The 11,365-nt window shown below is 30.3% G+C and overlaps 1 protein-coding gene across 1 annotated transcript; it reads right to left on the reverse strand.

Moving 5' to 3' along the window:
* Window positions 1-7,113: 7,113 nt before the first annotated feature.
* LOC107857149 (CASP-like protein 1E2) lies at window positions 7,114-10,802 on the reverse strand. The gene is made up of 2 exons (XM_016702095.2): window positions 10,266-10,802; window positions 7,114-7,655 (listed from the first exon to the last, which is right to left on the reverse strand). Exons 1-2 carry the CDS (start codon window positions 10,502-10,504, stop codon window positions 7,313-7,315), a joined length of 582 nt encoding a protein of 193 aa, XP_016557581.2. The 5' UTR covers window positions 10,505-10,802; the 3' UTR covers window positions 7,114-7,312.
* Window positions 10,803-11,365: the final 563 nt, after the last annotated feature.

An 11,365-nucleotide genomic window follows, 5' to 3' on the forward strand; every position in this document is an offset into this window, starting at 1 on the left:
GCGCCGATGCTAAAATCTCTTTTTTTTCTGTAATTTTTCGATGTAAAATGGGTCATTTACATCCTAAATGATCCTATACTTGATACTAAAGTGTATTTCCTCATCCCATAACACAAATCCACGTTTTCTCTCCTTCCAAACTCTCAATAACGTCAAAAGGGGGGTTTTCTCTTCAAAAATGCATATTTTCAAGGCTCTAATTCAAGCTTTCCTTTAAGAAATCAACAACACCAGGTATGAGGGTTTGAACAGAGATTACGAAAAGACCAGGTATGTGGGTTTGAACAGGGATTACGAAAAGACCAGGTATGTGGGTTTGAACAGGGATTATCTTTGAACAGGGATTATCTTTCTTTCTTGTGCCCAAAAGTATAATGTTTTACTTAAATTTAAGGATTTGATGTCTAGGGCTCGTACCCATTTTCTATGCTTTGAAATTATGATGTTTCCTCATGAGATTAACTTCATTTAGCACAAGATTTAATGTTACTTATGTTTTTACTCACGTAATTGATCTTATGAATTGAGTTTTAGCATTTTGACATGAAATTTCTATAAGATGGTAAATATTTACAATTTTAGCATAATATACTCAGTTTACAAGAAGTTCAAGCTTACTAGTTCATATTACAAAGTATCACAACATGATTAAGATTTTTATCTTATGATCTCAGATATGACTTGAAATTCACAATTTTTCTTATGAGAATGATTTTGCAAGAGAAACATAATTTTTTTTAGTCTTATAAACTAATATGCTACTTTAAGGTGAATTTCATAAATATAAGCACTAGTGTGATTTTTGGATTAGTATTTAGCATCAGGTTTAGCACATTCAAATTCTCAAACTACGTGTCACTATAGGTTAAAAGGGTCCTTTCTATTTGAGAGTGTCTCCCTTTGGAGAAAGTCCTTGTTAGTTGAGAGTGTTTTCCCTCCCAAGAGTGAATTATACCAAGTACAGTGTATAGGACAATCCTCCTCAAGGTAGGTTAGACATTGGACGACATGCTAGCTCATATGGTTTATGTCGGTTATAAGAATCTTTCACAAGAAAAGTATTAAATTTTGAATTGTGTAAAGGCTCATCGAGGTATTAGATAACGCTTTTACTATTTATGCTTCATGACATTGTAGCTTTCAGTTTTATTCATGAGTAAAATGAATCTACTTTCACTTAGCATGCATGTTTTAAGTATATGATTTATGTTCGTTTTACTTATTGCATTCACTCTTACATACTCACTACATTCCAAATATACTAACCACATATATATCTATATGGCTACATTGTTTCAAAATATAGGTATCAGTTGTTGCTTATAACATCATGATCAGGCAGTTTGGAGCTTACAACCAACACGAAAAGAGTTCTATTTATTTAAGGACTCAAGTCAGTTATAGCTCTATTATTTTTTTTATTCATTTATATTGATTAGGGATAGTTGGGGGTCATGTCCCTACCAATAGTCAGTATTCGTAGAGGCTTCATAGACAGTCAATCAGAGTTGATGTTTTCAGTTTAGTTTCCTTTTGTATAATTTAGTGATGTAAATATTTTAAAACTTTATTATATTGAACAAGTTCAGCTAATGACATTTTTTCAGCTTACTATTTCCAGTTTCATGTATTTATTTCAGTTGCTCATGAATTATGCCAGTATTATGGGTTAGCTTGGGATCACTTGTGATTTCAAGAATCGTGTGACGTTCAGAGGGTAGTCTCGGGGCTTTACATACCTACTGATTACAAGTGGTCGTACTCACCCCTAATGTGCCTTTTTGGTGTTGATAGTAGTACGAGTATGAGACGCGCTAGCTGATTCGTGTTATTTGAAACTAACATTCAAGGTACTGGTGCACTCCTGAGTTTGGAGCAGGCTTTATATCTCTTTATCTTAGTTGTCTTTATTTCTCTTTGTAGACAGATTTATGTATTTTTCAGTATTTGAATGTTATATTTAGATTCTTCTACACTTTTGACACTTCTTTTTGGGCTTTATGATAGTTTGTTTAGACTTTCGCTTTATTGAAAATGTATTGACCTGACTACGTTCTAGCTAGAAGTCTCATTTTTCTTGTATTCATTAGTCTTTTAGATTTTCTTTCTGTTTTGGGGAATCAACTTACTTACCGAGGTAGGGCTCGGTAAGTGTCATCATAACCTTAACTTTCAGGTCATGACACTTAATGAAGTGAGCATATGTAACAATTAGATATAGTTTACTCACAGGGGTGGCTCAACAAATTCGGTGGCCTAAAGCAAAATCTTAATAAGAGGTTTCAAGTATATTCAATAAACTTAGTGTTTGTGCGCATCACATATGTATCTCGTGTACTACATATGTATTTCGTGTGACATATGTGCATCTCATGCTACGTACGCATGCATTTTATATATGTTTCATGCGCCATACGTTGATCTCATTGGCAATTAATAAAAATATTTAGAATCACATAAAAATTATCGTTAAATATGTGTTGAGTATACTACCATTGAAAATTATTATTCTATAATTAGACAATGCGTAGGAAATTCTTCAGTTATTACTTGCTTAGCAAACTTTAGCTTCGACAAGTTTTAAAAGTCAACTTCAATCTCCATACTTGATGTCTTAAGAATACAATTTCTTACTTCATTCGTTTCATAATCATTGGCCTTTGTTGACCTAGCACTCTCCTTAAGAAAATTTTATTAGGGATTTATTTTACCAAATTAATCTTATTGATTATACTTTGAAAATACAAATTTGAGTATACACACTTTGTTTAGTCATTTAACGATAGGGATAGTATGAAAGAACATAATAATATTATCTTGATTTCATAAAAGTAACAACTAAATTAAAATAAATATTTTTAGAAAAAGGGTCTACTATTTTGAAATAAAGGAGTATTATATTTTTCATAGGCAATGAATTTTTCTTTCGATGCAGACACCATAAAATACATGTCTAATTGAAATCTATTTTGAAAAAATTACTTAAATCTACACCTTATGTTATTGATATTACTTAAAATCACAACTCTCAAAACTAATTACAAAAATCTCTTCTCACCATCTCTCCAACTATCAGATACATAACCTACTCCAGAATCGAAGTATAGTGTTGAACAAGTAGGTGTAAATATTGAGTTCTACGGTTGTGATTCTTCTCAACTTGCTCAACAACAAGTTTCAACTTATACTTACAAGCTCCATTTACATTCTTCTTCAGTTTCTTTTAGAGGTTAGTATAATTTCATAATTTTTTTCAGGTCCGTTGAAGCCGTAGCTTCAGCGAGAAACTCCTACTCTGATGAATTGGAGCGAACCACGATGCAACAATGACCAAACCACCCAAGATTTGACGATCTCAAACGAACCAACACCACAGCGAGCTCTTCCATGACGAAACAAGCTCACAATTGCAAAAATTATATTCCAATGATGGATGCAAGTGGCCGGCGAGAAAGGTCTATAACGGCGTCCTCCACTATCAAATCTTGAAGTATATACAGATCTCAAATAATTCGTAAAAAATTCATATAGTGATCTCGAATCAGATCTCTAATCCACGACATATTTCACCATCACATCTCGAATCCACGGTAGTGTACAAGACCGTTCAAGCCATGAGGAACTCAGGAGTTTGAAGATTCATCAATGGAGGTTGAAGATGATGATGTTAATGAAGATACATAAGAAGGATGTATCTGTTAGAGAGTTTGAAAATGCATAAGAATGATACATCTGGTAGAAAAGGACAAAAAGATACATCAAGCGATCCTCTAGTTATGTATCTTATTGAATATTAGGTTACAGGTACATAAGAAAGATGTGTTTGGTTGAAAATTTACAAAAATCATGTATCGGAATATTTTTTGTGCTACTGATACATAAAACTTATGTATCTAAATGTATCTTTGTGGTATTAATACTTAAGAGTTATGTTTCGATACTTATATATCAGATAGTGATGTATCACGAGTCTTAGCTATATATCGTGACAATAAATAAAAAATCGAGATTTTACATAAATATAAAAATGATCGAAATTTTAATATAAGACTTACTAAACTATTGGGATTTATGAAAATTGTCCTATTTATTTATTTATTAAACAAAGCTAAGAGCCTAAGAGGGGAATAGGAAGGTCCAATTCAATAAGTATGAATATGATCACTTGGACTCGAACTTGTAGGTTATGCATTTTAATTTGTAATTCTAATCAAGAAATTACATGGGGTAATTACATGGGGTGATCCTAAAAGTGGGTGGCTTTGATTTTTGACCTCCATAAGAAATTTTTTTAAAGATTAGCTTTTCTTCTTTTTTATATATAGTACAAGTACATTTTTACCCCTCTATACCTCAAATATTTTTAAACTTTTTATTCTCATTTGTCTCTTAACTTCTATTTTAATTTTTTTTCATGTTTTAATTCATTTGTCTTAGTTTTTGTTTTTATTTTACTTTTTTCTCATTTTACTTTTTTTTTTCTCAAACATTATTTATTTCTTCATTTCTTTCTCTTTTTTTAATTCATTCGTCTCAAACTTTATTTTTTGTTTTTTATTATTTCTTATTTTTTCTTTTTCATTTTTCTCAAGCTTTATTTTTATTTTTTCTTTTCATGTTAATTTTTCTCAAGCTTTTTTTTTTTTTTGCTATTTATTCTTCTCTTTTTCCTTAACCTTTATTCTTTTCTTACTTTTTTTTTTTCTTTTTTTCTCAATCTCTTTTTTGTTTTTTCTCCACTTCTACTTATTTTGCTAATAAATAAAAGTTGGATAATCCGCAAAGGAACCTTCTTTTTTTGACATCAAAGCAAATTTAAGGAAATGACTTGTTGCTAAGAAGTCATTTGGGATAAGTCTTGCCTCTAAGGCAAAAATTATAGATTAACTCATAAATCAAGACACAACGTGGTAATGTCAAGTCTTGCTTTTAAGGCATGAGTTATAGAACATCTCATAAATCAAGAAACAATGTGGTAGTATCAACACTTGTCCATTGACCGTAACTTGTTCTTTTGGGAGGTTCTTGGGCTAAATCTTGTCTCAGAGGCAAGACTAATAGAGCATCAATAAATCAAGACATAATATGATAGTGTCAACTCTTGTCCATAGAACGTAACTTGTCGACTAAGATACGATGTGGTAGTGTCAACTCTTGCCCATGGGGAGTAACTTGTTGTTTGAAAGTCCTTGGACTAATTCGTGTCTCTAAGACAAGAGTTATAGAACATCTCATAAATCAAGAAATTCATAATGTGGTAGTGTCAACTCTTACCTATGATAAATCAAGACACAATGTGATAAATCTTGCCCATGGCGCGTAAGTTGTTGTTTAAAAGTCCTTGGGCTAACTCTTGCCTCTACGACAAGAGTTATAGGACATCTCATAAATCAAAACATAATGTGATAGTGAAAACTCTTACCCATGGGGCGTAACTTGTTGTTTGAAAGTCCTTGGGTTAAGTCTTGCCTCTAAGGCAAGAGTTATAGAATATCTCATAAATCAAAACACAATGTGGTAATTTCAACTTTTGCATATAGGACATAACTTGTTGCTTGAAAGCCCTTGATCTAAGTCTTACCTCTAAGGAAAGAGTTATAAAGCATCTCATAAATTAATACACAATGTGGTGGTGTCAACTTGCCCATGGGGCATAACTTGTTGATTGGTGGTCTTAAGGCTGAGTCGTGCCTCTAAGACAAAAGTTGTAAAGCATTTCATAAGTAAAAAACACAATGTGTTAGTGTTGACTCTTGCTCAATGTACGTAACTTGTTGAAAATTCTTAGGATAAGTTGTGCCCCTAAGGCAAGAGTTGTAGAACGTTTCGTAAATGAAGACATATCGTGGTAGTGTCAACCCTTATCCGTGGGATATAATTTGTTGTTTGAAAGTCCTTGAGCTAAGTCTTACCTCTAAGACAAGAGTTATAGAACATCTCATAAATAAAGACATAATGTGGTAGTATCAACTCTTCCCGTGGGGCATAATTTATTGTTTGAAAGTCCTTGAGCTAAGTCTTGCCTCTAAGACAAGAGTTGTAGAACATATCATAAATGAAGACATCACATGGTAGTGTCAACTCTTGCCCGTGAGGCATAATTTGTTATTTAAAAGTCCTTGAGTTAAGTCTTGCCTCTAAGGTAAGAGTTGTAGAACATCTCATGAATGGAAATATAATGTGGTAGAGTCAACTCTTACTTGTGGGACATAATTTGTTGTTTGAAAGTACTTGAGTTAAGTCTTGCCTCTAAGGTAAGAGTTATAGTACATCTCATAAATCAAAACACAATCTGATGGTCTCAACTCTTGCCCATGAAACGTAACTTTTTGTTTGAAAGTCACAAGTCTTGCCTCTACAATGTAGTAGTGTCAACTCTTACTCATGGGACGTAACTTGATTCGAAGAAATCGAAGAAAAGAAAAATAATAATAAATTACGAAAAAAAATGAAGAAAAATATTTAAAAAAAAAATAAAAATCAAAGAAAATAAAAAAAAATAAGAAAATATAGAAGCTGAGGGGAGAAAAAAAAATAAAGGTTGAGAAAAAAATTTAAAAAGAGAAAAAACAAAAATAAAGATTGAGAAAAATGAAAAAAGAAAAAAGTGAAAAAATAAAAATAAAAAGGGAAAAAAATAAAAAATTAAATAGAAGTTGAGAGGAGAAAAAGAAAAAAATAAGAGTTGAGAAAAACTAAAAAGAAAAAAAAAAGAAAAAGGAAAAAAAATCAAAGTAGAATAAAAAAAAAGAGAGTTTTTAGAAAAAATAGAAGTTGAGAAGAGAAAAGAAAAAAAAAAGTAAGAATTGAGAAAAAAACTTTAAAAAAGAGAGAGAGGGGATAGAAATTAAAGTAAAAACAAAATGTTGAAAGATAAATAAACACAAAATTGTTTAGAAATATTTGAGATATTGAGAAAAAAATAGGTAATTGTGTTATAGTAAAAAAAAAAAGAACTGGACTAGTTTTATAAGACCATTAGATAAAAAATACAGTCACCAAAGTCATTTACGTAGTTTACCCATCTATATCAGTTTGGAATCGGCAGAGATAAAGAATTAATATATAAGATAATGTAAAATCGCACTCCCAATTTCAAAAATATACAGAAAATAAACAAATTCAAAGAAGCTACTGTATATACTGAAAAGAGAAATTCAACACACAGAGGTTTACAACAAATGATATCAAGTACGCACGTGTTAAATTAAAGAAAACACCATAGCCTAGTCATTACAATTTAAAGCTTCATATGTGGAAAAGCTATTTTACGAATAAAATACTTTCTAGCTGTAATGTTCAAATCAGCTTACTAATGACGTCTGATATTATGGAGGTTCAATAGAGCAAATAACACCAACAAAGTGAACAATATAGAACCAATGAGGGAAATGGCAATGCCCGCTGCAACTTGTCCACAGAATTTACCAAAGATGTCACACACCTTGTTCCACCGGACGTGGGAATTCCCTTTGTATCCGATGAGGCCAACGGCCACAGCGGCTCCGACACCAGAATAGAGAAGCGCTACCATGATGAGGTCCGAGAGAATGATTATTAGGGAGAGGCCTTTCCTTTTTCCCTTATTTGCCAATGAAAGGACTAAGGATATAATTGCATATGCACATGCTATTGCATTCACCACCAAAAAGTACCTGAAATTTAATTTTAAAATTCACAAAAATTACTCATTAATTATATAACACTCTTGCTTCAATCACACAGTAATATTTAAATTAAAATATAACTTAATCAGCTATGATACTTGGTCTATTTTCTTTAGCAAAATATGCCAAACAGAGATCTTTAAAACAAAAAACACTATTGGCGTCAAATTATTGGAGAGAAACTGTGGCATATGTTAGCGAATAACTCTTATCCAATATTTTGGACATATTTTTGGGGTCAAATTATTGGAGAACAAAAACAACACTCAAATCATTAGTCTTGAGAAATTGAATAAATTATCTTAAAATAGAAAACCAAATGAAATCCAAGTGCACAAGGTCACAACTCACAACGTATGTTAAAGATATTAGAAGATAGGTTCCGTTAATTATCAGACGATTCGTTATTTTTTCAAGGAAGCATGAAAACGTGGCTTGTCAACTTTACCACCAAAACTAGTTTGAGACAAAAAAAAAAAAAGGGTATAATAAATATTTATACTGTATACACCAATCAAACACTTTTAAAAAAATAATAGTGAAAAATAGTATAAATGGAAATTTACAACTATCAATCAAAACCCAACACACACTTCATTCTCACCGATAATATTGTTATGAGTCACTATCTTCCTATAACCTTTGTAATTAATGGGGTAGAAAAAGTCTCATGTAGGTGGCAAGCTATTTGTTGAACTCAGAATTAAAATAAGTCAAGTTATCAATAAAGTGGTTAAAATAGGTCATCTATTTAATAAATTATCAAAATAGGCTAAACCTAATAAATTATTACGTTTCATTTTTTTCTTAACAGTCAATTAACGGAGTTGACTTTTTATAAAACGTGATAAATTATTACGTTTTATAAATTATTTTGTAAAACATAATAAATTATTACATTTTACAAACATTATTTGTAAAACATAATAAATTATTACAAACTACATGATTTGATGTAAAGATGGATGTAACAACACACTGCTCTTTGTGTTTATTTTTTATGAAAAACGTAATAAATTATTACGTTTTACAAATAATATTTACTATTCATTTTCGTCAGTTGATCATTAAGAAAAATATATAAAACATAATAATTTATTATATTTAACCTATTTTGATCACTTTTTTATTTTATCGCTTATTTTAATTCCAAGTTCTTGCTCTTACATATTTTTCCATGTGGACATTCAATATAACTTTTCAGCTGCCAAATCATTGACTTCTTGCCAAAAGTATATGTACTTCTTGCCAAAAAGTACATGTACTTCCATCTGATTCATTTTATTTGATTTTTACGTTAAAAACACAGTCCTTCCATCATTTCATAATAAATAAATTATTGAGTTTTGACACACAAATTAAAAAAAAAATATTAAAGATATAAATTTAACATAACTTTTTATTTTTATTCCAAAAAAAAAAGCTGACCTTCTAATACATTTTTAAAAGTTAATTGATTATTAAATCATAAGGATAAATTTGAAAAAAAAATAAATGATTCACTTATTTTGAAACACCAATAAATACCTCAATAATTCACTTATTTCAAAATGAAAGTACTTCTCTATCGAAAATAAGTAAATTTTTGGCTCAATGCACACCTATTAAAGAAAAAAAATAATTGTACTTCACTTTTCATTTTATCCTTTTAGATATTATTTCCTCTAATTCAAAATAATCAATTTTTGCATCAATGCACACCTATTAAGGAAAAAAAAACTAGGATATAAGTTGTACTTTACTTTTCATTTTTATCCTTTTAGTAGATATTATTAAATTTAATCTTGAAATTTCAGCCACATTAAATAAAATTAATTAAGATTTTTAGTATTTATAATCTATAAAGTGTAAATGAAAGATAAAATTGAAAAAACTTTTTAACATGTGTTTTGAAGAACTAACAATTCACTTATTTTTAATATTGAAAAATAGCTCAAAAATTCACCTATTTTGGACTAGATTGCTTTTGAAACTTCGGTCACACTAAAATAAAGTCAATTAAATTTCTTAAATTCATTACCTAGAAAGTATAAATGAAAGGTAAAATTGAAAGAAATCTCTAATGTGTCTCTTCAACAATAAATAATTTACTTATTTTGAACATTGAAAATAATTTAATAATTCACTTGAAAGAGAGAGTAGAAAACAGAATGCTTATTATAACACAACCAAACTATAATGCAGTGTCCATGAGATTTACCTAAAGTATTACTATTACACATACAAAATTAGTGTAGTACCAAAATAACTTGTCATATCCGTAATTTTTTGAAGACAGCATACTATAACTTGTGCTGTGTTTGTGTAATCATACTCATACATTCATTGCATATACCAAATGAGAAGATACTTAGTCTGCATGATTTATGTGAAATCTTTTGAACTTTGAGAGTCAAATAATTTTTTTCGTAATTCTTTTATATGCTTTAGATATTTTAAATTAGAAATTATTGTCACTTATAATAGTTATTACGTAGTTTCTCTTTCTGAATATATAAATTTTATTTCAAAAATATTGAAATATTTCATAATGCACTATCCAAATCAACTAATTTGACTCCAGAAATCCAAATAGAGCTGAGATGGAGGAATGCTTACACAAAGGCGGACATGTGATCCCACTTAGCGGAGGCCGGAACATTGATGGGCGGCAATGTAGGGACCAACTGGACGGGAACAAGCGCATTCTGTTTGCTAACTCCAACAACAATGGCAGCAACAAGTGTTAGTACAAATGCCAAAAATCTCAAGCCAGAGTCTGTCCATCTTATGCTTTGCTTGTTAGCCACTTCGACTTCTTTTTCAGCTCCTCCATCCATGTAGCTTTCTGTCTCCATAATAATATGATTAAGAGAAGTTTTGAATATATAGATATTCAAAGAAGAAATATGAAAATATGGGAGGTGGTGTTGTTCAGTGGCGGAGCCACATACATTTCAGGGGGTCATCCGAACCCCATTATACTATTTTTATATGATTAAAAATATTTTTATGTATATATAATAGATATTGAAACCCTTTATCTAATTCGTATATTTAATTCTAAACCCCTCAATGAAAATTTTGACTCCGCCACTGGTGCTGTCAGAAAGTTAACGCGAGGAGTTTATACAGTAGTATTGCATAATAGAGAGTCAAGTGAGCACTAAAAGAAGGTATGTACGTATAGTAGAAAATGTATTGAACACGGACGTGTGAAAGAGAAAACTAGTGGGGTGACTTTCGGATTTAGGCCCCGTTTGGCCATGAAAACATAATTTTTCTGAGTTGAAAATAAAGTTGAAATTAAAGTTGGAGTTGTGTTTGACCATGAATATAATCTAAAATTATTTTTGAAATTTTGTGAGAGAAGTAGGAGTGAAAAAAATTAAAAACAAGTTTTTCTTGTTTTCACTTTTCCAAAATACAATTCCAAAATATATTATATTTGAAATTTTCATGACCAAACGCTATAATTTTCACTTTTTTCATTAAAGTAAAATAATTTTAAAAAAAAAAGTGAAAAATTACTCACGGTCAAACGACCACTTATTATTAGTTTATGAGGAAGCTTTGGGGGTGGAATAAAAAATTTTAACATCTAAAAAGTTTCACGAAAATAACATAATATCATAAGCCAGGATTCAAATCTACAACGTAAAGCAATTTTTGAGTCATACTTCCTCCGTCTCAAATTATCCGTCCCAAATTAAGATGAC

The sequence above is a fragment of the Capsicum annuum genome, chromosome 1 (genome assembly GCF_002878395.1).
Source record: "Capsicum annuum cultivar UCD-10X-F1 chromosome 1, UCD10Xv1.1, whole genome shotgun sequence".
NCBI lineage: Eukaryota > Viridiplantae > Streptophyta > Magnoliopsida > Solanales > Solanaceae > Capsicum > Capsicum annuum.